Source organism: Pelmatolapia mariae, linkage group LG3_W, assembly GCF_036321145.2.
Source record: "Pelmatolapia mariae isolate MD_Pm_ZW linkage group LG3_W, Pm_UMD_F_2, whole genome shotgun sequence".
NCBI classification, from domain to species: Eukaryota; Metazoa; Chordata; class Actinopteri; order Cichliformes; family Cichlidae; genus Pelmatolapia; species Pelmatolapia mariae.
In genome coordinates this window covers 82,879,923-82,907,133 of record NC_086229.1, presented here as the reverse complement: position 1 = coordinate 82,907,133, position 27,211 = coordinate 82,879,923, and the positions used below count along the sequence as shown (strand labels likewise).

Genomic DNA, 27,211 nt, shown 5'->3' with positions numbered 1-27,211 from the left:
CGTCTTGGCTTACTACTCAATGATGTAAACTTGGCTTATGGACAATTTTGCCGCTGGCCAGATTTGTTTCCTCCACCTTGGTCTATAAACAAGAAAGCACAAATTTCATATGGCTGCTGTTAGTTGAAATTGATTGTGGGAGATCTGTTTTAAATTTTAAAATAGGTATTTTATCATTAAAATCGCATAACAGAAGAATAGGAAATACAGCAAGAATGTCAGCAGAGTCACCTGTGCAGGCAGTGTGCTTCTCTCTTTCCTCTCTCGTCACTCTTCTGGGTCCGTGTTTACACGTTAGGCACAGTATGTGCTACTTTAACCTTTCAGGATTGTAGCATAGCCAACCCTTGTCTAAAAATGTGCACGTATCCTGTAGTGCCGACACTATGCGGTCTCTGTCACCTGATGTTTTCTGATTTCCTGCTTTTATTTTTACAGACATTATGGGCTTGGGGGGATATCCATTAATCCCCTCATAACAAACAAAAGAAAAAGAATAACAGTAATGTTAATTAATTATTGTTAAATAAAGGCGGTGGTTATAAATTCTGCCTGCTTAAAATGTTGATCTTAAAATCGTCACAACATTACTGAAGTGTACTTACTGTCAGTTTTGCTCCGAGAAAACGATGGTTTAACATAACTGAGCTTGACAGTTTTTTCCAAATGGACCAATATAATGCAATAACATTCATAGGACCAGAAAGACAGAGCCATATTTACTCATGCTGTTGTCAGCAGTGTCTCAATACAGCACATGCTTCAGCTTCTTTCTCTGTTACATCGGTTTGACATTGAATAATGTAGACAAGGTTTGGGATTGTTTTTGCATTCTGCTAAATGGGTATGGGTGAGATGAAAGCCGGATATGTTTGATGCTTGCGTATTATTCCCTGAAAACAGGACTAAATGTACCAGTTCCTAATTAACAGAATCAATAAATGTATAATGGATTAGTAGAGTGCTCGGGCTCTGTCGTCTAAGGTGTAGGTGATTAATTTAATTGTTTTTCCATTTCATCACATGATCACAAACTTGATGTCCTTGTACAGACTTGTCCCGACTTGTGATGTCATCGGCAAAGGTGGGTTTTCCATTTGCCAGTCCAGCCCTGAAGCAAATCCGAAAACAGCAGCTCTTAAGAAACTCTGAGCTTAAGTGATTGCTTTGGAATGCTGTTGCCAAGGAGCCCAGTTGCAAAGTACAAAGGCAGAGACATTTGTGCATTTAGTCGGAGCATGTGAAGATGACTGTAAAATACAAAACTGCAGCTTACAACCTTAGATTCTGCATCGAACTGCGTTGTTGCAATGTCATCATACATCGAGGATTCCTAAAATACCACGATGGCAATGTTGTCCTGCAAGTTTCAGCCGAAACTTTTCAGTGGTTCTGGCGACTGTCACAAGAGGGAAGTTTCATTGTTTGTTCTAAGTAGGCCAGTTTTTTTTTCTCTTCTTACTCTGAATAACAAAATGTTTGAGGTTTATTCTTTGCGGCTATTTTTTGGGTCTTGGGGACTAAAATTGGATGAGTCACTGTTGCACATTGTTGCTTCTTTGTTCCAGTACCAAAAAGTACAATGAGAACAATATGAGATGTGTAAAGTTACAAGGACATGTCCTGTTACCATTTAAAATGCTACCTTATGAAAATCCCAATAAAGACATCACAACTGAAAGGTTTTGACCGTATGTTGACCTCTTTGGCCATTCACTGATATTAACACCCCCCACTGACTTGTTCAGCATAAACACATTCATCCAGCAAACCTCTTAAAGGTGTCTGTGTTCCGGCCAAGATGCACTTTCCCTCCAGATTTTGTTGGTGTAGCTCAGTTTATTGCATCTTCAATTGTTTGTTAAAATGCTCACTACAGCTCAACTCATGGTGGGAAAAAAAATAGGTCAGGGCAGTCTTTCTTTGTAGCTGATTTTATAAAAAGCGTGACAGGGCCAGACAAAGTAAGAAATAAATGGGACGGAATAGAAACTTGGAGCAGCATTATATGGGTTTTTAGAAATGTCAGGCCACAAATAGCTGACTAGCAGTTTCAGACTGAACTCTCCTCTGGAGTTACAGCCGCCCACGTTGTTTAAAATTCATTTCAAACGATTTATTTCACTTCAGGTTCACACAGTTGCAATAAAGAGATTATGAAAGTTTATCAGGATAACTGAATTGCTAATTAAAGTTGGTCTGGTTTAAAGTCATAATTCTAGACAAACACGGTATGACTGAACTAATTACCACACAAACAGTCGAATTTTTTTTGTGTGTCTTTATTAGACACACTAATAACTCGCAGTGCAAGCTGAAAAAACTAAAGTAGTTCTAGTTAATAGAACCTTTTGGTAGCACAAGACTCGGATTATTAATATTGCTGCTGCTAAACTTACACAACCATGTGAAGGAATTTTAGACCATTTGTCCTCCTGATCTTTTTCAGCTCATTTAAATAACCCTCCTCAGGTCATTCCACAATTGAATAACCAAGGCCTTCTACGTGGTTATTCCAAAACATGTTTTCTTTCTTTTTCCACCATTTAATTATTAATTTACTTGTTTGTGTTTCCAGTACACTATATATTCTTATATTTCCCCAGCTTCTTACATGCATAAGTATCAGGTTATGGACATTATCTCTCTCTTTAAAAATAAAAAAATCAAATAAATAAAATCTTTATATCCTTCCTAAGATAGAAACGTAAGTCCACCGTGCCTCCACTATGCTTCAGACTGAAAAAGAGGTTTTTGGGTCCTCCAATCATGATGCTATTTATCCCAGACATGTGGAAAAGCCCATAAACCCATTCACTGGTTTTCTTTTTGTTGACACATGAGCAAAAATGTAAGCTTTGTAGAAATTTCTGCTGTTTTGCCAAAATAACAGGATTGCAAGTTGAGCTTAGTTTGAGCTTTGCTGGCTGCCTGCTCTACGGGAGAGTCCTCCAGTTTTAGACCGTGTGTCTCGGTGCTGATTGATGTACAGCCACGTCTTTAGAACTGCTTTTTCAGGCCTCTCTCCCCATACGTATTTTTAGCATTTCTAAAGTCTCGTGAAAGTTGTGACTGTGGCATTATTTGCAAATACCAATCTTTGTATGCTTCTATTTCAACAGAGGTACCACTGCATCCCATAGTGAGAAGTCAGAAGTAGAGAAGTACGCAGAATTTATTCAGACGGGTCTTTTAGCTATTGTTCGATTATGTTGAGTAGAGAAAGGGAAGTAGTTGGCCAGCAGAAGATATTTTCTGGTTTCAAATTACCATAAAATGAGGACCTTTTAAAGTCCAGTAACAAGATGGCAAATTAAACTGATCTGTTGCTTTGGATTCTGGTCCCTTATTTTTTTCTATTTAATATGATGTTGGATTATTAATTGGATGAAACATTAACCAATTAACTGATACTGACAAGAGTTAATCCCCTCCAGTGAAAGTGATACATATTGGGGAAGTGATGGTCTGCGTCAGTATTAGAGGGGGGGAAGAAAATCCAGTGTTTCCTCTAAGCTCCCTTCCTGTCTGATGATAGCTCTTTGCACAATTTTCACCATCGTCCCTCCGTTTTTTTTTTTCTTTTAAGTGTCTTTTTTTGTCTATACTGTAGAAAATTGGAAAATTCAGAATTCTTAATTTTTCTCTGCCTTTTAAGTGAAATACAGGCTGCAGCCTAGTGAGCTGTAACTCCTACGTGTGTGTTGGCTCTTTGTCTGTATTGTTTAGGAAATAATACATTTGTCTGAATGTTCATGTGAAACCTAAGTTCGTGCCATCTTTAGTTTGACACGCCTCCAGTGCAAAGGGTGGCTGTAAAAGTTAATATATAAGCTTTCCTGACATGTATAAACAGTCAGGTTTGACCTCAATTTGGAGGTACACGACTGAAATTTCACATGTGACTTCCTGTGGTATTGTTTTGAAACACTCATCCAGTGCAGTAGTGTTAAATGTATGTTAAAGCAGTAAGGCATAATGGATAAAAAGCAGCAAACCACATTAGCTGTTAACGTGTTTTTAAATCTAGTTCTCTTTTTGTTTTTTCTTACACAGCCCAGTCGTGTTTGCTGTCTAACCTTTCGACGTGTGAACTTCTGAGCGGGAACAAGTGAAGAGTCGTCAGGACCATCTGGCAGGATTTTCTTATAGGTGTCAACAATCTCTTCTGAAGCTGTTATGAAGTTTTGACCACAAACAACACAAGATGTTTGAAACGTGTCCCTTCGTGTTGAGAAGGCATCATATCAGATCACTGGTTAACAAAGGCCGGCCAAAAAGAAGAGTTGGATTGTAATTTTTTGTGTGTGCGTTTGCGCGCACGTGTGTGTGTGTTTATTTTTTAAATTTTTAATACAGAAGATTTTTAAGTAGTTGGCACGATATAAGGACCTTCTCCTTGAGCTGCAGAAATAGACTGGACTCCCATGTATAGCAGAGCAGCCGCTGCAGCTTGTGGAATAACTTAGCTTCAGACTGTTGGACAGCTGCTTCTTCAGGGCTCCGGGGATCTGATCTAAGCATCCACCCACCCTGTCATCTGACTATTTCACCTGTACAAAGGCAACCCTACTAACCAATGGCATGGGTCAAGTTCTTCAGGAAGCCAGGGGGCAATCTGGGGAAATCCTACCAGCCGGGGAGCATGCTGTCTCTGGCCCCCACCAAAGGACTGCTCAACGAGCCTGGCCAGAACAGCTGTTTCCTCAACAGTGCTGTGCAGGTTTGTTGACACTTTCAGTTTGAGTTTAAGTTGAATTCAATTTCTGTAAAAAACTTGTGAACATTTTTATGTAAAAAAACTGCACAAAAGTGGCAGTCGCTGCTTCTAACCGGTCCTCCAAACGTCTTCAGTTTATTTAATGCTTGTATAACTTTATTTATTGCAGCCCCCCTCTGGGAACATGTTCCACCCTCTTGAAAAAATAACTATCATTTATTTGGAAATTGCAAAGCTTAGTCACTGTCTGTATTTGTCAGAGCTTCCCAGCTATTTATTCATTCTGGATGGTTAGTTTTTTTTCTTGTGGGGTACTGGCTGGTGAGTTAGTTCATTATATCAGCCAACGCAGTGAGGTCAGCATCGGACGGTCTTACTCAGAGGGTGGGTGAGACAACCGATGAGCTGGTCGAAGATGATCATTACCTTCGGCTTTGTTTCTGTGAGGGAGTTGTTCTCTCACCCACTCCTCGTTGTTATGACCTTGGAGACTTTATTATTGTAACATGCCTGCATGTTATGAGCAACTAAAAAACCCCCCAAAGATGTTAAGTTTCATAATGGGGGGAAACATGTGAATCTTTTCTTAATGATTATTTTGTAAATAGGCAGATTGGTACAGAATATCTATATATTTGAAGTGCATATGAATGTGTTTGCTTGACTGCTTTATCTTGTAAGTAAGAGATATGCCAAACATCTTATGGTGTAAGGGCAGCCTCATGAGCTTCTGCTCTATCCCTTGTGTAGGTACTATGGCATCTGGACATCTTCAGACGCAGCTTGAGGCAGCTGCCTGGACACTTCTGTCTGGGAGAGTCGTGCATTTTTTGTGCATTAAAGGTAAGATGCGATCATAAGCCTATTTAATAAGAGCTGACACTTTAAAGTAACCGTGCAGTTCCTGTTTGTCAGCATGAATGTGTAGAGCGTCTGCTCTCATATTCAGACTGTGCATTGAGCGGTAAATGTGACACAAATGCTTTCTGTAAACACAATATGCCGTTGTCAGGGTGTAAACAAGTTCTTGCTCTATTCTTCAGGGTATTTTCACCCAGTTCCAGCACAGTCGGGAGCGAGCCCTGCCCTCTGACAACCTGCGTCACGCCTTGGCGGAGACCTTTAAGGACGAGCAGCGCTTCCAGCTGGGCTTCATGGATGATGCCGCAGAGTGCTTTGTAAGTTCCTGTGGCAACACTATGGCGGGAGGGATTCGTGTATGTTTGTGTGTTATCCTGCCGCACAGCTCAAGCGAAGCACTGCCACGAAACTGTTCGGCGAGGTCACTGAAAGAGCTTCTGTCCCTCCCTTCCCCTCCCATCAACCCCAGCCACACTGGCGCTAAATATCATCATGACAGCTTATATAAGTACCAGAGTTGTGTTTGAACTGCTTTTTTATCTGCTGCCATAGTATGGCACATGAGTTCTGTGCTTTTGAAGAATCAATTTCATATGTTCTTTATTGTTCTAGCATATTGCTTTCAGTTTTTGTGCTCTTTTACCACTTTACAAAAATATTTTCAACTAGTCTAATTATTTTTGTCCCAGTTTTATTATGACTCCAGCCAAAAAGGAAAGGTCCTGTTACCCTGCTTTTATTTTGTTAAAAAAAATTTTTTTACTTTGTCAATCAGGTTTGATTAGCGAATTTTTTCTCTTACGATGTTGATATCTTGTGCCTGTAAACTGTACACCAAAATGGCACAGATGTATCCTGATTTTTTTTTTTTTTGTTCACCTCCCCACGCAACGGTTGTTTATCTATTTAGGAAGTGCAATTACACAGCAATGGATAAACAAAAGAGGGAATCTAACTTCTCGTGAATACAACGGGGGTATGAGTGTACTCGTGCACATTGGGCTGTACAAGTGTGATTTTTGTCACTTTGCTTCTCCTATAAGTTACAGATCAACCTACCACATGATGAGGTGTTATGTAGAAAACCATATAAACTATATGAATAATTAAGAAAAAATGGCACATGGGCAGTTGTCTGAAAAATAGTTGGCATGGCATGTTAAAGGAATCCGTTATGAGATGTTCTACCTGCTATTTTGTATTTCAAATAATTACAAAGATGGCTGGCTGAAGGGGGGGGGGAAGGAAGGAGTCTGTCCACTTTTCTGTAAGTAATTAAAAGTTTTAGAAATTTCCAATAAATTTCTCTCATTTAAAAATATTTTTGTGGATGCATTATGAGGACTAAAAAGAAGGATTGTTGGGCTTATTATCAGCACATGGTTCAGGGTTAGTCAGCATCTGTGATCACATGGGGTCATCAGTGCACATGCTAACGAAGTGTAACATGCTGCCATCCAGACATCTTTCTCAGAGTCTCGTTAACTTATTTCAGCAGCACAAAAACCACCACTTGTGCTTTTTCTAGTGGTAAAAGAGTCTGGTTAATAGAGTGGCTTGTCTTGAGGCCAAACATGTTCCCATTAAAAATATTTGGTACGTTATGAAACGAAAAGACAAAGGAGGCCCTGAACTCTTTAGAAGCTTAAAGCCGGTGTCAAGCCAAAATGCAAAACCCCCCCTCTTGGTTTTTCTTTTTTTTCTTGGCTTTCATCTGCTACAGCAGTTGCTCTCCTTAGTTCCCAAACATGTAGAGGGTGTTGTTAAAAGATATGATGCTCTGTCTGAACTGTTGGTATCTTATTCAAAATATTTTCATGTTTTCATAGTTACAATGTTTGATGTTTTGCATTTGACTGCTTTACATCATTTAAATGATCTGCAGATTTTATCTACGTTGTAAATCATGTCCCTGCTTTTTCAGAAATGGGATTGTTAAACTGAAATTCCAAAGTTTTTTTTGTCTCATGTGGACGTACCATTTCTTAATACCGTGCAGATCTTTGCCCTTGAGCGTTTTCTCTCTAAAGCATTGGCAGCAGTGTGCTGGTAGAGAATTTATGTGAGGAGTTGGCCAGTGTCAGATTAACAGCCTGTGAAGTATAGCCTGTAACCTTTGCAGGCCTACCTCACAGCCTTAATATTTCATAAACTCACAAGCGTTAGAACCAGGAAGGAGCTAAAACGGAGTGGAGCTTCTTCCTTTAACGTGCTCCTTCTGCTGCAAGGTTTACAACACGACTGCTAAAATTGAAGTTTCTGTATAATATGGGCCGTGTATTTTATTACACTGCAATCTTTGTCTTGGAAATCGCTGAATTGGAGAGAAACTATAGGCTGTGTGGAATGTTCCCCCTCACCACCACCAGCCCCATACCTGACAGTTTTCCTGTCCTGTCACAGGAAAACATACTGGAGAGGATCCACCTGCACATTGTGCCTGAGGAGACAGATGCCTGCACTTCAAACTCTTGCATCACACATCAGAAGTTCGCCATGTCACTTTATGAACAGGTCAGTAAGAGGCTAGGAAGTAATAATAAATATTATATTCCCTGGAAGCTTGCGTGTTTATTCTGGCTTATCTAAGCACGAGCCGGTTATATTAATTTTGTGTCTTCACTTTGTGTGTGTGTGTTTTAGTTTGTTTAATCTTTGTTTGCACAGTCTCTACTGTGTTGAGTGGACAAGCCAGACACACTAGACAGTGTTAGGATTAAGCGACATGCGCACACAGGTATTAATCACTGTCTGAGACAATAGAAATCCAATCAGTCATGTTTTGATATTGGCTCACCCCCAGTGAAATATAGAGGGTGTTTCTGGTCAGGAGAGTACACATAAATTCCACCTCAGCGCAACATAGGCACACACACACACACACACACACACACACACACACACACACACACACACACACACACACACACACACACACACACACACACACACACACACACACACACACAAACTCAAGACTCTTCCCTGTGGCTCTGATGCCCAGCACTGTCTCTGTCCCAAACTAGTTCTATCTCTGAATCAAACAGATAATACGCCTTTGGACTAAATCCCTTAGGAGCAGAGTCGGTGGATTTGGTTCCACCTCGACTTCAGGGCACCCTACCCTGCAAATATTATAAAAGCCCAAATGAGGATTGCCTTGCTCAAAGAGAGGTCGATAACTTCAGGCCTGAAATCGGACGCCTGATAATGTCAGTTGCCTGACTTAAACGGATACTGGAGAGCTCGGAGTTTATATGTGATCACAGGGAAATAAGCCAAAAATCAAAGAACTGGTTTTGTCCCATTTCTGGAAAGTGACTCTCCGATATGCTAACTAGTCATATTCAGTGCTTATGTTTGCGAAATCACATGTGTACTTATTATTTCGTTAATTTGTTGGTAACTTCTATCCTTTTGTTTGTCGCCCACATTGGTCACTCTCTCCTCTCTCTTCTGCAGTGTGTGTGCCGTAGCTGTGGGGCATCGTCTGACCCACTGCCGTTTACAGAGCTGGTGCATTACGTCTCCACCACCGCACTCTGGTAAGCCAAAGACAGTATGTAACCTCCTTTAGCACCCTTTTGTCATTTGTCTTGCTCCACACTCTCTTTCAATTATCACAAGGTCAGAACTCTGATTTCTTTTGCTGACAGCGGCATTTCGAAAGTGTGTTTGTCTCTGAGCGTGCCTTATCTTTATTTGTCTCTGCTTGTTCTTTCCTATACTTCTGCTGACAATGTGCTGTTTACACTGCCTTCTTTCTCAGTCAACAGACGCTTCAGCGGAGAGATGAGTCTTTTGGGGACATGTTACAAGCAGCGAGTACGATCGGGGACCTTCGTAACTGTCCAGTAAGTGACCCTTCCAAAGTTTTACTGAAGCATTTGCACCCAAAAATGACATTGATGTTGTGTGAAAGAGCAATCTGGAAAACATCAACTTTGTTGACTGGCCTCGGTGCTACTTAGTACACCCAGTAGATATCATATTTCATAAACTGGCCATTACTGAAGTGTGAGAAAGATTATAAGAAAGCTAAAATGTCAACATTATTCAGTCTTAGCATCGTTTGACACATTTGGCCAGATGCCATGATTCTTTGGCTCAAACTGGTTGCATGTAACTCGATAGCATTTAAATTACAAACCTTCTAGTACAAAAAAAATCTTATCTTGCCTGATTTAATCAGCAAATTAATCTTTTTTTCAGTAAAATGTGTGATTTAAGGGCACTCTTTCCTATTAGTACATTTTCTTGGGGGCTTTTTTTGGTCATAGACTATTTTCTAACCAGCTCAACTTGTTTTTGTTGTCTTTATCTATGTGTCTCTCTCTTTTTGCCAGAGCAACTGTGGCCAGAAGATCAGGATCAGACGAGTCCTCATGAACTCCCCAGAAATTGTCACCATAGGCTTTGTGTGGGACTCCGACCAGTCGGACCTCACTGAGGATGTTATCCGCTCACTAGGGCCTGTTCTCAATCTTTCTTCGGTGAGCAATCTTATGCATTAGTTTCTATATCCTACACACTATGACGTTTTATTGGATTAATCTGAGTATTCAGAGATTTTATTGAATGTGTTAGTATATTTGTGAATTATTATTTATACAACTGTTACACAAGCAGTGCCTCTTGCCCTACTGTTTTGATGTTGGTTTTTTTTTTTTTGGTGCAATTCAACATATGTGGGAAATAAAGTAGGGATTTATTTCTCTGTAAATCGGGGTAGTTGCGTAAGCCGTCAACTCCCAATGCCCAGTTGGCCCATGCCACTGATCAAAAAGCCCCTGCTGGCCTTGGTCAGCTTGTCAAAAAGCCCCTCCTCTCATCTTTGTGTGTCTGTGTGTGTGCGTGGATCCCTTCCTAAGCGAACATGTCAACTAAATGGATACTACTGAGACGGGGGGGGGGGTTCAGCACAACTTTGTTTTTTGGGGTTTTTTGTTTTTTATTTATATTTATATATTTTTAATCACAAGTATGCACAGCTGGAGTGATGTGTTGTCTGCTTTCTGTTTATGTACATAGATCATTTTCAGCCATGTTCACAGTAAACATAAACTATAGTGACACATTACTTAATATGTGCTTGTTAGTGTTTACATCCAACACACGTGGATGAGTTCCACAAGCCAGAGTCGATCAGTGGAGTTGATATGAGGACGTGCTCATACGAATTACACCTTACATAACTTTGATTTATTTATTTATCTTTTTATTTTGGATTGAAGCATTTCAACCACTCATTTTACGACTCAGAAAAAATTAGGACATGGGAAGAATTTTCAGTCTCACCCACCCGCTAATGTGCCACAAAGGCTTTTATTCATTGGGGAGTCACATTTCATGTGACTTTATTGGGCGTTAAAAGGGAGCTTACTGCCACCATCATTTGCTTTGAAATCCATTGTTTGTGTGAGTGAGTGAGAGACGGAGAACTGGCTGTACAAGAATCATGGGAGGGAGAAACAAGTCACACTTTGTATCATTTGAAAATAACACAGCATAGTACTAGGTTACCTCTGTAGCCAGGATGGAAAGATATGCTGCCACTGCAGTGATTCAAACCAGCCTTTACTTGTACTGATTACCGAATCAATGCTAGTTCATTCCCTTAGACCTTAATCTGTAAACAAATGGAGTAACTGACGCTGCTAGCTCTCTGCATCACTTAGCTGCCTTCCAACTTACAGTAAAATCACCACCAAAGTATAATTGATGCATTTGTGTGTGCGTGCGTGTGTGTGGACACAGCTCTTCTACAGGGTGACAGATGAGCATGCCAAAAAGGGAGAGCTGATGCTCGTGGGAATGATCTGCTACTCCAGCCGTCACTACTGTGCCTTCACCTTCCACACCAAATCTGCCAAATGGGTCTTCTTTGATGACGCAACAGTCAAAGAGGTGAGAGAGCGTTCACTAGTGCTGAAGCTATTAGTCTGGTGACTGACAAAGGGTCATGTTAAATGAGTCACATGTCAAAATAAGAAACATATTTATTATAATAGCAAGGAAGTTGTACAGCACACATATGAAAAGTCTTTTTTCCCTTCCTTGTGGTATTTTTAGATGTTAGAATAGAATTAGTGCAAGCTTTTTCTAAAGAAGAAAAAAATCAGAGTTTGGGATTCATGTTATCACTGAACAGATAAGCAGAAGCTGCTACAGACGAGACCGAATGTTCAGTCTCTTATCTCTGTTACAAAGACTTTTTATCGTCCAATAAGGACCACATTGATTGCGCTTCATGAGCCTCTGGTTTGATGAGCCTTTATGGCAGTGAGGAGTCAGCCAAACTCCCAACTTCCTGCCTGATTTCTACTGCAAACACTCTACTCTGTAGTCACAGCACTGCAGTAGTAAAGCACAGATAGCTAATAAAGATGTTTTTATTTTTTTTATGAAGCTGGGTAAAGTTTAAGGAGATGTGACAATTCTGCGTTACAGTGTGTAGTGTGCATGATGTAGAAAGTGGGTTTTGTGTGTCTCTGTTCTGCTAGTTTGCTTGTGCACACTCACTTTTGAATCCTATCATCCTTTAGTTGTTTTTTCCCGTTAATGTTGTATTTATTTTCATGATGTGTACATGCAAGCATGCCTTCTGTCTCACAATTTTCACGGGGACTGTGGTGCAGCGGCCGGCTGGCTCTGTGTCAATCCATCAGCAGCTTGTGCTGCGTGTGCAACCCCTCCCGACTGAGATGGAGGAGCTAGAGTACTCTGCGCCTGCCAAGTCCATACCTGGAATGAAACTTGCCAGTGTTTCTGTGACTCCCCAAGTCCCAGCCCCTTAATGACTGCTGCAGTGTAGCCCAATTACTGTGTTTCCATTGCATGAAATAATATTGCACAAAATCCTAAGTGCAGTAACTCACTAGCTGTTCTGATCGGATGGTGGGTCATGGGTAGCATAGAGACACTTACATTAATCAGAACATGGCCTATGTTAATGCACTAGTGGTAAATGATATATAACATTAGCAACAGATAAAGCTTTACTGGTTTTAGCTGAAGAGGTTGGAGATTGTTTTGAAGCTAACAGATATATCTGCTTTAACACTCATTTAAAGATTTTCTGAAAACTGGAGGGCAAAATATAGACTTTAAGAGTAAAAGCTGTAACAGAAAGGCAGATTTGGCCAACATGTCTTTGGCCCTTTCAAATAAATGTTGTGCCTCCCCATTGAAAAGAGGATCCAAAAATAACACAGATGTGTCTCTGTTTTGCCTTGATCTAACATGCTTTGTTAATCACGGCTTGTCTTCCTCCTCTATATTGTATATGTGCACATTCCCCAGGTCAAATCCCTTTTTTCCCTCTGTCTGTGTTCCTTTGAATTGGTTGCTCTTTACCTTGTTTTGCCATCTCTTCCATGCCTGCTTTCTCTTTCTCCCCCCTCCCTCTACCCCCGTCATTTGCTTAATTAAGGAGCACAGAAGCATCTGTTAGCCTGCAGCCTGCCTTTGTGGTACCTTTGTGGAGAGACGCGCACCTTACACAGCTTTGCTAATGTGATTGTGTGCTTTGGCCTTAGTGTGTTAGATTCACTCACAAATTAAAGCTAAACCCCATTTTGTCATACATAGTCTGAAGTTGCATGTGAATTTTATATATATTTAAAAAAAACAGTCAACTCCTTTGATGGATACCCTTGAATGCATGTTGGTTCACTTTGTACCATCACACATGAAGGTATAATATTATACAGTATGCCAAAATGTGTTAATTGACCCTGCTTTTTTCTTCTTTGCTTCTTTGTTTCCTGGTGCAGATTGGCTCCCGGTGGAAAGATGTCGTCAGTAAATGTATCAAAGGTCACTTCCAGCCTCTTCTTCTTTTTTATGCCAATCAAAATGGGAGCGCTATCGCCACAGAAGATGCCTCAAAACAAAACAGCAGCCAGTCCCACAGCAAGAACCCCGTTAATGGAGAAGCGCAAGGTACGATGTTTTAAAAATAACCTCAGAGGTCATAATGCTGGCATTTAAAAGCCTCGTCATAGCAGTTTTATATCAGGTGTGATGATGTTGTTGATTGAGTGTCTTTTTGTGGAAATGACACCATCCAAACTCCCCTGTGTGTTTCTCTTTGATATTCCAACTGTCTTTTTCTCAGCATTCGTTATGTGTCACATCCCAAATGCCCCATTTGATTATAATGTCCCACCATTAAAAAAAACAAGCAGCCATTAAAGTGAAGCTGATTGGTGCAGATGCCTGTCTTTTTAGTGCAGTGTTGGAGGCCAAGAAAAAGAAAATCTGAATGTTACTACTACTGCCTGGTCGAATGACAAAGTGTAGCCAAAGTTTTCCGAGTGGTTTGTTTTGAAATGCAAATGTAGTCTAAAGTTTGAGGTGAATGTTTGCTGTGGGGTTTGAAGTGTGGCTTATTTATCTTCTGTCCACTTATTTGCCTCTGTAAACCTTTAGCTTGAGTTGAGCACTAAATCTTTCATGGAAATTTATTTTATTTTATTTTTTTTTACTACTTAAAATTCTCACACAGCCGGCTGTTTAGTTGAAAAATTTCCATACTCCCTCCGAGTACATAAAGGAACAAAATTAAAATGTAAAATTTAAATCAGAAGTCGGGGGGAAAAAGAAGGAAAACAACCTCCCAAATCAAATGCACTGTTTGCCTTTGCTGCTGCTGATGTGAACAGCTGAACATCTCTCCTGTTGGGATTACATATCCCTGGATTTGTGTGGTTGGGGAGGTTTTTTATCCCTTTTAAAGACCCTCCTCCAGCCCTCCACGCTGGCTGTGCCCCAGGTCCAGGCTGTGGCAAGCGCTCACTGTCCGTCAGAGCTGACAGGGCGCCCGACTAAACTGGATCATCCTCCAAAAATCAAGAAGTAGTACACAGTGTGGATCTTGTAATTGAATTCTGTGTTGTAGTTTCAGGTAAAATTAGTTTTTTTTTTATTGATCTTCACTCAACAGGATTTTTTATTTTTTATTTTTCATGGAAAGGATAAGCCTACATGTATGGCCTTACCTTTAAAACATTTTTCCCTTCTTTCTAGGCACTGAGTCCCAAGTTTCAGTCTCCCCCAGAAAGCTGGACCTCACCAGAGAGAATCTGAATGCTCTGCTGGGCCAGGATCTTTTCAAGAAGACCCCTTCACTCCTCAGCAGGGGCAGCACTCAGACCAGTGGAGGACGGGGCACAGGTAAAGGGGGGAAATGAATATGGAGAGATTAAGCAGCTTGGTGGTTGAAGAAATTGTCCTGATTGTGTAAGAACTTAAGTTTTTTTTTAATTAAATTTTTGCCTCTATTACAAATTAAATCAAATTATTAGCAGTGTAAACCAACCTGCTACAAACTACTACACTTTGCTATGTAACCTGTGTAAACCTAGTTTATGGTTTACACACAAATGTTTTGATGTGAATAAGAAGGGATGCAAACAGAGAGGTGAGTCATGTTGTGTGGCAGTTTTTCAGCTTTGAAAAGACTCCTTAATTCATAAATATTTTGTCCTCGGAGAGTGGTGACAAGCACAGATCTGGAACAGCAGCTAGCGGAAGAGATAATTAAATGTCTTTGCTCCGAAACTAAATCTGGCCATGCTAGTAATACAGAAGGGATTAGAGACCCTTAGTGAGGAGAGAGAGAGGTCATTATGCACATGCTTAATTGCAAGCAGAGGGGAGAGTGAATTGAGAAGAGGAGTTATTTATGCAATTTAACGGCGTCTTCTTTGATATCCTTGTACATTCTGCTGGTATGAAGTTGTTCGTGTCCTTGAACAGATCACTACGGGAGGGAATGCTGCAAGACAATGAAATGTCAGCAGCTGCTGCAGTTTTAAGGAGTAGCAGAGTCAAATTTATCAAACTGATTCATCGTGTGGTTATAAACTGCTACACTTCCTGCTTTACGGAATGTGTGGAATCTCAAAAACATCCGCCGCTTTTTTTTTTCCTTTTCTTTTTATTAAACAAACAAAAAATCTGGAATGATATAAATGTTTTGTTTCTTTTTTGTTCTGTTTTTCTGAGCTGCCATCTCGTCCTCGCTCGCTTCCTTTTAAAATCTCACATGGCTAACAGCATTATTCCAGTACCATGACCAATCGTTGCTTTAAAGAAAATGTGGGGCCAGAGATGCAGCGCGAGCCTCTGCATGGCCACGTTTCCTCCCCGCTGCCTTTCCTCTCCCATCAGCACAGCAATGTGCCGTAAAGTTCGCCTGTGTCTACACACTCAGCAGCTGCTCAGTGCCTCGGGGGTGCCGGGGACGAAGAGCGACAAGGAAAAGGATGTAGCGGTGATAGATGTATCTATGTACACGGGGATAAAAATACTTTAATGGTGGGAATCTCCACCTGATTCAGCAAATGCCCCGTCGCTACTTTATTTTTATTTCTTTTAAGGGTCAGCGTTATTCAAATGCTGGCTATATAACCTCGTCACACAGTGGGGGAAAAACATGTCTCAAATACCTTTCTTGTCTTTTCTTGTTTCTTAGTGAAAAGCAGTCACAAGAGCCGCCTTAGGGAGATTTCTCGAGAAGTTGCCCAGAAAGCAGAAGAGATGCGTAGGGCGCATTCACCCCGAAGAGAGCCTGATAGAAGTGGTCAACACAGGGTGGAGTCACGCTATAGAGGTGGGTGTCTCTATACAAACAGACTGCAAAAGTGCACATACACAGAACTGCCAGGTGTTGCTTTACAAAAGCCCAGCCTTCCCCCTCCCTTATATCACCCTCTGTTTGGGAGCAATGTGTTAGAAAGGGGATTAGGTGCTGACGTCTGTTGGTGCCTGCCTTGATCCCTGTAGTCCTGTAGTCTTCACCAATATTATTAAATACACCAGAAACTAAGCAGATCAAACCAAAGAGCAACAAATGCTGATTTTTATTTTTTTATTTTTTTATTCTAAGGTTTAAATTTGATTCCAAAATGTATTTCTGCACAAACTTTTCTCACACACCTCCCAAATTAAGTCAGTGTGCCTTAATGAGTATGCTGATTAATATAGGTTACTTAAATACTCCTTCAGCATATCATTGCTTTCATTAAGTGTCAGTGTGGGGGGGATTATCAAGCACAATATAATACACCAAATCCACCATGACAACAGCGGTAGCCTGTGTTAGCACAGAGCTCGCATCCCTTTATGAATAAATGCACCAGGTTAAGGCAGCGTAGTGTCATTGTTGTGATGAATGGCAATTCTAGAGGTGACACTACGGTTAATCTAAGAAGTATAAATTAACTGTATCATAGTTCGTTCTCAGACTCTCGACGATACGAAACAGGAAAAGCTCAATCAACTTCCTTAGGCAGTAGCCTGAGGAATTTTTCCATGATCTTTAACCGTATTGAATTAAACATCTTGCCCTTCTCCCAAAATGATTCACAGTCATGTGTACATTTGACATTATTGAGGTGGCAGCAGAAATTTTTAAAACAGCCGATATCGTGGTGTATATGTGAGCAAAAATGTAGACAGCTCTGTTTAAAGTGATTTAACTGTGCCACACAGTCAGCAAAATCCAAAGCAGGGGACTCCATCTCTTGCAGGCTTATTCCCAAGAATGACAGTTTTATGTGAAGAATAAAATTCCATTTTTGTACGCTCAAACACGGATCAGGTTTACCCCGTCATTTAGATGATGACTCCCATACAAGGGAGCCTTTAGCTGCCAGCTTTAGGTTAGGGAAATGCATTTAACAGATGCTTACAATCTAAATTTGCGTGACACTAGTTTTTGTTTTATGTAAAAAGTACCAGATTTTGCTTAAAAATGTAGGAGAAGACTTAAGTATCAACGTTGTGAAAGGAAAACATGAAAAAATCGTAGTCCAGCCCAATAACAAGAAGTATTCAGAGAGCCTCCGCCAAGGCTGCTCACTCTCTGGGCAGCATTTAATTTTACAGTAATAGTATTGTATTTTGTATATACTTATTTTCTTTTTTGTGTCCTTCTTAAAAGTACAGTAAAAAACACATGGGATCAAGTTGAAAGAAAGACAAATGTGAAATATAAAAGTGATGTTAAAGGTCAAAAGTGGCATGATATTTGGATTCAAACTAAATGTGATATTTAGAATCCACATATATCAGTATTATTTCCATTTTAATGACATTTAATGAAAGTTTGACCCTACCTGACCTTGAAGAAGTGGTCTAAGGTCCAAAGTAATGTGGCATTTAGAATTCCCATATGTCTATATGTTAATGCAAACAATAACAGTAAGAAACATACAGCACTATTGTCACTGTGACTTTCACATCCATCTATTGCCCTTGAAGGACAGGCCAGAGGTCCAAAGTCACATCTTTTAAATTTGTATAAAGATCTTTCCATATGTTAACAATACAATAAAACGCACGCTTGTAGGATTCATAGTTTCTGAGTTGTAAGGTTTTTTTTTTTTTGTCCATTTTCGACCAATAAATTGTTATGTTGTCCTTGAAGACCTCAGTGGATGCAAGCCAAATTTTAATGGATTATTAACATGACTCCACTCGACACCCCTAAAATGTTTTATCAAAATTTATTTTAAACTTTTCGAGCTGTCATGTTTACAGCCAGAATGATAGGAAGTACGCAAATGCTTAAAAAAAAACTTAAACAAAAATAACCTTCTTGATAGAGGTACTAGGGGACTGTTTACAAAAATGATTGTAATTCCTAAACAGTTAATGCAATGCTTTGTCGAACCACTTGAATTCAAATTGAAAGTCAGTGACAGTGGAGTTCAGTCTTGATTGGCTGAAAGTGTTCTGTAGATATATAAAGATGCAAATTTATAAAAAATACATCATTGTCCAAAACTTTATGGGCCAGACTCTATGTAGGAACACACTGGTAACATCGATATCTGCATGGATGTCTGTGCATGAGCTGGCTGCCCTCTGTGCACACAGCATGGAAGAAAATCGACTCCTTGTGGTTGTAATTTACACTTTCCTGCCTGCTGCATACATAAATGTCAGTAACTCCATTGTCATCATGCCCTTCCTTCACTCTCCGCCCAGCCTGCTGTTTTCTTTAGCACAGCCCTGTATTATTGTGTGGAAGTGTCAGTTTAAGTCAATTTTTACCTTTTGCAATGTTATTTATGACACTTTCCTTTTGTAATATCGTTCCTGCAACATGCCAGTCGAAAAAATTCAAATAAATAGCCTCTACAGATATCTTAGTTTAAGCTCTTGCATAAATTTTTTTTTTTTCTCGCTCTCTCTCTCAGACCCAGGTCACGATAGGACCTACTCCCGCTCAGCTTCACCTCCAGAGAATGGCTTCAAGCAGTACCTGGAGACTCGACTGTACAGCAGCCAAGGAAAAGGTCCCACTCGGACTGAGCGAACACCACAGCTTGGGGGCCGGTCTTCCAATGAAAATTCTCGTTTAAGGCACCAAGTGCTACCTGATGTGCCCACTGTAACTAGTCGTCATAACAGGCAGAGACTAGATCAGATCTCAAATGGATACGATACAGACAGCAGCCAAGACTCCAGAGGGCTTTCTGGAAATATAGGGAACGGCCGGAGCAGGCCCGGTCGAGCTTGGAAGCCCATGCGGGAAGCGCTAAATGTAGACAGCATATTAAGTAGCGGGAATGTAAGTAACGAACGAAGGCAGCAGAGCCCCCAGAGGAGACCCAATAGTCAGTCGCCCTCACGTGATCGAGATTATCTGTGGGGAGGCCGGGAAGAACGTAAGCCAAAGAGCCTGATGACCATCTACGAGGACGAGCAGAAGCATGAAATAGGTGGCAGCCGAAGCTCTCTGGACTCGGACAGCCGCGGGGGCCACACTGACAAGGACAGATCAAAGGGCTCAGCAGCTCTTAAAGTGCGCAGTGACAACTGGAAGATTCAGAGAACTGAATCTGGATATGAGAGCAGTGACAGACTGAGCAATGGCTCAGCTAATCTCGACTCGCCCGTTGTAGAGAACATTTCTTCCAAGGACCTCCGGCCCATACCTGAGCTGCATCTGATGAGGTAAAACAGATCCTTCCACTTAGGTTTATATCACCCAGACGCACCAAAACTCTGCACTGCAAAGCATGATGCAGAGGAAAAAAAAGCTGACACAATATTTCCTGTACGACGACAGCGTCATAGAGCCGCTTTGTCATCTCGTGGCCTACTCATTTAAGGACTCGAGTCTCGGAAGTGCTGCCATTTCTAAATAATAAAACATTACAAACAAACTGATCTAAGAATAGCAGGTCTCATTTAACAATAAATGCACACAAGGCAGATGCACGAATCCTATTTTGCTGGGCTGTCATTTGTTGTATTTGTAGTTCAGGGCTTGTTTGCAGATAATGATCCCATATAGCTGACAACTCCTGTACTCAGCAGGGGCAGCCTCAGATAGCTGACTTCTTCAAAAGCCGGTGCATTATTTAAGCATATCTGTTGACAGTATGCTTGTAAAGAGTCTCTTTAATTATTAATTCTTCAATATGATTTAAGATGTTTTTGTGACTGGTTTGGGTTAAAGCTTGAAGCCACTAAAACTGTAAAATTGTGATTTTATTGTATTATTTTTATTCTCTAATACATCTTATGGATCTTAGAGGAGATAAAAGCATAACACTTTTGCTGTTGTATATCAAGAAACACAAAAGAAAAACAAGGATATTACAATAAGATGTCTGGGTTCATACTGGGATGCAAATCATGCTACTGCACTGTCTCTTTGGAGATGCAGCTATGTACTCAGATTCTAACTAAAGTCGTTATTATCCACCTTTATCTGCTCTGAGCTCGTGGCTCTTTTTAAAAAAACAAATAATAACTTTATTTTTTGTGTTTTAGGGATAACTTTCCTCGGAGAAGAAGTGATGAATTGAAGACTGACGTGCTGTACTCAACAATTTCCATTAGTAAGTAACTATTGCTTTAAGTGAAAAATTAGTATTTTGCCGTTATTCAAGTATATCTCCAGATGTGTGTACATTTTTCATCACACATTAGAGGGGAATAGATGAAAGCATCAGTCTCTGACAAAGGCTCGGCCCTGATACTGAAGATACTTCCTCTCCCCAATAGACTTCCATGTGTTGTAAGGACCTGAAACATTAAGATAGTATGCTGCAGTTTCCTTGATTTATTGTTCTATCAGTCGTGTTAAGGTCACAGCCTGATTGAAGGGATACTGTATGGAAGTGTGCGCTCTGGTTCCAGACTGACTGGCCCTGACCTTTTTTTCCTGAGTAAAGTTTATGTTATGCAGCACCTAGTGAAATTACATGAGCTCAAAGGAAGAATGAGCCCATGTAGGGAACAAGCTTTGTACCTTTAACACTGTTATTTTGGTGTGGAAAAATACTAGCCAGGCTCAGTTTAATTTTATTTAATTGGCTGTCCATCAGTGAATAGAAGAACAAATGGAAAATGGTAGGGGGGAGGAAAAAAAAAACCTCAAGGACCTTTTCAACTGTTAACTGCGGTGAATAATGCTTTCTTTCTGCAGGAAGTACAATAACTTTTAGATCCACGGGGATCCAAAATCTGGGGTGAAAATCGGGTTTAGAGCTCAGAACTTCTGTTTTAAAAGGGAAAAGAAACGATGAGTCTTAACTATGAGTCATGTTGCGAAGTTGCAGTATTTTTTTTTTTTTTTTTTTTATAATATCCTCTAGGTAGGATGGGAGGGAGATAAGGTGACACGAATAGCACTAGGGGGCTTGTCGCCTGGACACCCTTGACATTCTTTATCTAGCATGTGCTTGCTGATGCACACTATCAGCACTGCAAAAGGAGCGAAAGAAACTATAAATGAAAAATGCCTTGCTAATTCCCTCAATGGAAATACCCTGAGTTAATCCTGAATTGGAGGGGGAGATGAGTGAGCTTGTTGGGGCCACCCAGCTGTGCCCAGCCAGACAGAAAATGCCACGACTGGACCTGTCAGAAGGTGGTATTCAAACACCGCTCAAATAAAATGCAGTTTTACAGCTCTGCAGTTATTTCAAGTTCCCAAAAGAAAATGCAGGTACGATTTGAGGTTCATTGCCGAGTTAAATATAGCTACAACACAAGTGTGGCAAGTCGAGAAACAGAAGCATCGCCGGTCTTGTTTTTGTCTGTGAGCATCAGCACATGCAGAGAGATTCATGTGACTGAAGCCCTGCAAAGAGGCAAAGACTACTGTGGCATACACAGTGGATTTTTTTCACTGCTTCAGTTTTTAATCTGGCAAAATGTAAAAAAACAAACAAACTGTAGTATTGCTTTTGTTTATTTTAGTTATTGCTAGTAATTTTAGGACAAGCACTCATTGATCCTCTCATTTATTCATTCAGGCTGTTAAGGAATTATGATTATATCTGTATCAAGCTGCATTCACTCATCCTTCTCCCTCTCTTTTGTTTGTAATGTTTCACAGGGCCTGGTTATATTTTAAAAGTACCCACAGCTGTGTTGTAGTTCACAAATGTCTTGAGATGTTGGGTTGTGAACTGTCAAAGCTCAACCTTGTTTAAAAAAACCAAACAGAACAAAAAAACCCTGAAAGGGCCTTTGAGGACTCTTCTCCGGTAGCTATTTTTGAAATCAGTATGGGATATTTACGCCTGGCTGCCTGCAAATTGTATTGACAAGCCGCAGTAAATGTGTCCAGAGTCAATTTGGCATGAGTTCAGTGGTGGTAGTCTGGCGTGAGCTGCAGTTTCAGAGAAGCCTGAGCAGATTCCACTAGTCCATTAAAGACTAAAATCCTTTCGGAAAGCACATTCGTGTGGGAGGGCAGTTGTGAGGAGCATAGTTGACATTTTTACTGCAGATATTCGTTCTTCTGATGGCTTGTTGCACTAGGAAAGAGATTCAAGTCGGGGCCTTTTTTGCCACCTTAATGACAGAACATTTGACACGCTGTGAAATCGTACGTCCTGCCCGCCTGCCAGCATATTGGACGGACACTTGAACCTGATGCGTTTGTCTCACTTTTCCTTTACTGGCTTCTGCAGACCTCACTAGTTATCTACAGAAATACACTTTTGAAGCTGTTACAGCTGTTTGTACATGACCATCATCATCATAGTTGCAGAAAGTCAACTATGATGCTTTCTGATCTAGTTTAAAAAAAAAACAAACAAACTGAAATGACAATCAGAAAAGGATAAATGTCACTGAATTTCATCCTTTATACCATTACATGGATGCCTTCTACATTCTGTTTGCATACATCTTTTATAGCTGTTTATTTGTGTCCATGATGTAGCAAGTTAAGAGCCAGTTGCCTGGCTCATTAATGCCACTCAACAAGCCAGTGAATGATGCTAATGAGTACACATGTACACGGCTTTTGACCTGCTGCTGTGCCATTACCATGCTACACTGAAACATAAAAAAAGCCGTGCCATTTCCCAAGTGATATCTGAAAATTTTCAGACTTTTTGTGATTCACTTATGTGATATTTCTTGTTCAGTTTCCCTCCTTGGAAACTTGGAGTTGCAAACCTGCATGCCCTTCTGATTGATGTTCCAGACGTTTTAAGTAGCTCAGACAACACAAGGCTGGAATCCTGACTTGATTGCCTTAAAGCTACATTGTGGGCTATTTATTTTCTATTTTTTGTAATAGTCAAAAAAAGGTCAACGAAACTTCAACAAATTAAAATGATACCAGATCAGTTCTTGATGACCCTCGTTTAAATGTTTTAAACTTTCAAAGCTCCTTTTCTTTTCTTTCAAACTGATTTTTTTTCTCAAGCTTTCTCATTGTAATTCTTCGTGGTGTTTACATTTTTAAGCACTTTAATTCATACTTTCAAGTTTATGTTGAAAAATTGGAAATGTTATTAGATCAATCACAGAACCTGGAGGTTTTACCAGCTAAGTGCTAAAGTTTTGTTGACTTTTAGAGCTTAAAGACAGCCAGACCCCCAAACTTGAATAATATATATAAATTTAGAAGGCGTTTCAGTAATGATTTCATGGCAATTGCCTGAAAAAACTTTTGATCTGCTAGTGCCAGACAGCAAACGACAGTTGCTTCACCCTGCTGTTATTATGCTGATTTCTCCTTCAAGCTTTCTCTCTGTATTGTTGCACGTGACGTTAAAGACGGAGAGGGGATTTTCTACAGAGAAAATCATCGTCAACTGCATCCCTTTTTGTTATCAAGACTGATATTGTTACGGTTGCTTGCCAACATCACTGATCAGCAGCAGCATCAAATTGTGAATTGTCGCATGGACTTAGCGGCTTAAAAATGCAATAGTGTTGTGGAGGGGATGTAAAGTCTGGAGTCTGACCCCGGCGTAATTGCATGCCAGCACAAAGGATTTAGCCACTAATGCTTTGAGAGAGCGGTGGGGGGTGGGGGTGGGGGTATGCTGACACATCGCAGATGGTCCTCAGCCGCTCACTCCCTTCCTTGTCCTGTTAGTCAGCTGTTGTCTGGCGCAGGCCAAGTAAATCACACACGCCCAGCTAACTTGGCAAAGCTCCACACCCGACCCCGTGCAGGGACCTGCTTCTAAACATGTGTTTGTGCTGATCTCATGGCTAAAATCAACCATCAGCCCCAAGTACTAGCAGCATAACTCAGGCTCATCTCACTGGGATATGTTTGGCCTATAGGTTAAAAGACTGTTACTTTCCTCTGTTGTTCTCTTCATTAGTTTTTAGACTGAACTTGTGAACCAGTTAGAGTTCAATCAAGGTCCTTATTGTTTTATTAGGACTGTTGGCTCAAACTTAACAGGCCTGGATATGAACCCAGATTCCCTTTGAGGGCCCATGTTCTTTGGCTGGATCAGACAGTCAGAGTGGTACACTGGGGCCTTGAGGGCGCTCTGCCAGACTAGCTGCTTTGATACTTCCTCTCGCAGCACCAGGCAAAAGGCCTTACCATGACCCCTGTTAGATAACATGTCTCTGCAGGAGAGAGACAGGAAAAAAATAAAGTAGATATTGTAGCAATATTCAAATGGAAAACCGTGACAGATGCTACCTGGCTCTTATTTTGGAACATCTGTTTGTGATAACTTTACAAAATTGGGGTCTTGTGTTATAAAGTACTGATGATAATTTATTTTTGTTTGTTTAGATGAACCAGGGAGAAAATCTCCTGAACTCCAAGAGTCCAACATGCTGTCTGATCAGCTGTTACAAAGGTAAAAAAAAGTTATTCAGAAGTGCACATTGTTAGCGAAATGCTTCACCTGACTTGTCACAAGTTTAAGTGAAATATAAATGTTTCTGTTTTTGCACTCAAGCAGAAGAAGAGCCTTCCGATACACACCTGGGATCTTGGAAAAGAACAATGGCCTGGACGACGAGCGAGAGAAAAATGTGGACAGCAGCCCTGTGCCTCCCTACTTAGCAAAGACCAGCAGCTCTGAGTGGAACAGCTCAGATGACCTTGCTGGACAGTTTTCGGAGCAAGAAGACAATGGCTCTGGCCCCGCAGACTCTCTGTCTCACAGCTTTCCCCTACCTTTACCTCTCAAGACTTTTGGCAACAGTCGCACCGGCCCATCTGGCATCCACTCCTTACCACCAGAGGTGCCAGAGCGGTTTAGCTCCCGAAGCGAACCTAAAAATGGCTTGCCTCCCCACTCACACACAACCCTCCAGCGATGGATCGAGACGCCTGCCGAGCACAGGCTTTCATCAGACGCCAGCTCCAAGTCGGGGTCGTCAGACCAGGAGAGGAACGATCTGTCGGCCAGCGAGAGCGACGAGAGGTTACCCAGTCCAAAGTCCAGACACGATGATGGTACAGACTCTCCCACTCTGACAGATCGAGTTCTTCCCACCACTTACTTTTCAGTGGATAACTGTATGACAGACACTTACCGGGCCAAATACCACAAGAGGCCTGCCTTGTACATGAGAGCACAGGACCATACGTCATCAGGGGAGAGCGATGTCGAAGGGAGGGGGCACCCTTTGACAGATGTTCAAACACTAGAGCCTTCCAAAAGCAGAACAGAATCAGGTATGCAAAAGCACAGCACACTTTTATTAAGACCTCACATGCACCTGTTTGGTTTAAATCTTTGACTGATTCTCTGGCTTTTGTTTTACCAGGCATTTCCACTCCTAAGACTTTTGCGAAGTGGAATCCAGTTACTCCGAAAGGTCTTGATGAGCATGGTTTCCTATGATTTTTATGGACTGAATGATTCTGATGGCTGGATGCCAACAGGAATTGTTAAGCACTGCGACTGCTACAGATTGACTCCTATGTGGAGAGGTATTTTCTCTTGTACTTGTCATAACAGCTAGTTGGACATGAAACTGGATGCCAAAGAGATTGTACTAAAAAAAAAAAAAAAAGTCAGGTGTCTTTAATTAGCTTTCTAGCTACTAAAAAGCTTTGAACAGTGAATTTGCACAGCAGAAAGGTACAAACAGAATTATGCCTAAAAATATTTTGCTGGATTTGTGGACGCAGAGGGTGGGGAAGGTAAAGAATGTGTCACGTAAAACCAACTTACTAAACAGCAGATGAAGTGATTTCTTTCTTTCTTTGTTTATGCCTCCTAGTCGCACTCTTCCTGCACATCCTGTGGAATGCCCTTATTTGTTTAACTATTCTCTTTTCAGTGTTATGAGGTGTCTGCCCCAATTCTGTCAGTTATACCTGCCTGTCAGGGGGTTTTAGAAGGAGAGGTTCCAGTTGTGGTCAGAAATCTCTAGATATGCTTTTGGCACGACTTAAAGAATGGATCCCAAGGATCCGTATGAATGTGAATCTCCACGACATCCACATTAGGTTTTGGTTGATGAGACATCTTTACACAATCCGTAAAGCCAACAGACTCGGGTCCTTGTTTTTGCGCGTGAACTGCAAATAACCAGCGTAGGACTTTCTTCCTTCTCTGCCTCTGTCAGACACTCATGAGAGGTTTGGTATACCAAAATAACTGTTCAAGAGTGAGGGAGGGGTGTTAGAGTGGGTTTAAAAGGTGATGGGTCAATGTGTTAAATTGATTGCCTGTTGGTAGAAGCCAGTGTCAGATCCTTACTCCTCATTGACACCTGCACATATCCCATCATCTTTACGTAATTTTCTTTTCCTTAAAAAAATACATATGTATGTCTTTGCACTGTTTTTCTTGTTTATTTTTTTTCTTTTCACACTCCTTGGTTCTGTTATTTTTCTCTTCAGAAGAATAATTTCTTTGGATTTTGGTCACTTGATTCTTCGATAGCTTCTGTGAGCAGCACGTCTGCACTTGGAGGACATGCTTTTGCTTTTTTTTTTTTTTTTTTTTTATGAAGGGAGTTACTAATAATGTGTTGTGACTTTCACTGGTTTACTGTTTTTGGTTCAAATGTTTTATATATATATATTCAGCAGACTAATGCACAGTGCCTTTTGTATTTTTCTGTGTCGAGGCGAGATTAAATCGAAGCCATGGTTTGTACAATTCATTGATTTTAAAGAATTTTTGTAGCGTTTTAATTTTATTTTTATTGAACAGTTGTCAAATAAACAGCTCTATTTAACCATATCTTCGTGTCAGCTCGTGCTTTTGGGGGAGCAAAGCTTAGAACAGGGATTTGAGGAGAAATCAAATTATTCAAATAAACTCTCCATGATGATAAATGTTGCCTTTTGACTGGAGCGTGGACGTTGCTGTGTAAGGCAGCTGGTGGGAAATGTGGGGTTTTGCTGCCACCTGCAGTCGT

General features: G+C 40.8%; 1 protein-coding gene across 2 annotated transcripts in view; it reads left to right on the top strand.

Annotated features, from left to right (window-relative positions):
- Window positions 1-27,011, top strand: part of LOC134624904 (inactive ubiquitin carboxyl-terminal hydrolase 53) — a 32,355-nt gene extending 5,344 nt beyond the window's left edge. Inside the window, exons 2-17 of one of the 2 annotated variants that reach the window (XM_063470047.1) lie at window positions 4,057-4,723; window positions 5,471-5,563; window positions 5,764-5,898; window positions 7,985-8,095; window positions 9,044-9,126; window positions 9,351-9,435; window positions 9,928-10,074; window positions 11,339-11,488; window positions 13,357-13,525; window positions 14,612-14,758; window positions 16,062-16,199; window positions 18,793-19,552; window positions 20,378-20,445; window positions 24,618-24,684; window positions 24,790-25,511; window positions 25,604-27,011. In XM_063470047.1, coding sequence (XP_063326117.1) covers window positions 4,580-4,723; window positions 5,471-5,563; window positions 5,764-5,898; window positions 7,985-8,095; window positions 9,044-9,126; window positions 9,351-9,435; window positions 9,928-10,074; window positions 11,339-11,488; window positions 13,357-13,525; window positions 14,612-14,758; window positions 16,062-16,199; window positions 18,793-19,552; window positions 20,378-20,445; window positions 24,618-24,684; window positions 24,790-25,511; window positions 25,604-25,680 — 3,096 coding nt within the window. In that variant the 5' untranslated portion in view covers window positions 4,057-4,579 and the 3' untranslated portion in view covers window positions 25,681-27,011. Of the gene's footprint in view, window positions 1-4,056; window positions 4,724-5,470; window positions 5,564-5,763; window positions 5,899-7,984; window positions 8,096-9,043; window positions 9,127-9,350; window positions 9,436-9,927; window positions 10,075-11,338; window positions 11,489-13,356; window positions 13,526-14,611; window positions 14,759-16,061; window positions 16,200-18,792; window positions 19,553-20,377; window positions 20,446-24,617; window positions 24,685-24,786; window positions 25,512-25,603 lie in introns of both variants that reach the window. The other variant, XM_063470046.1, reaches the window with a different exon arrangement.
- Window positions 27,012-27,211: the final 200 nt, after the last annotated feature.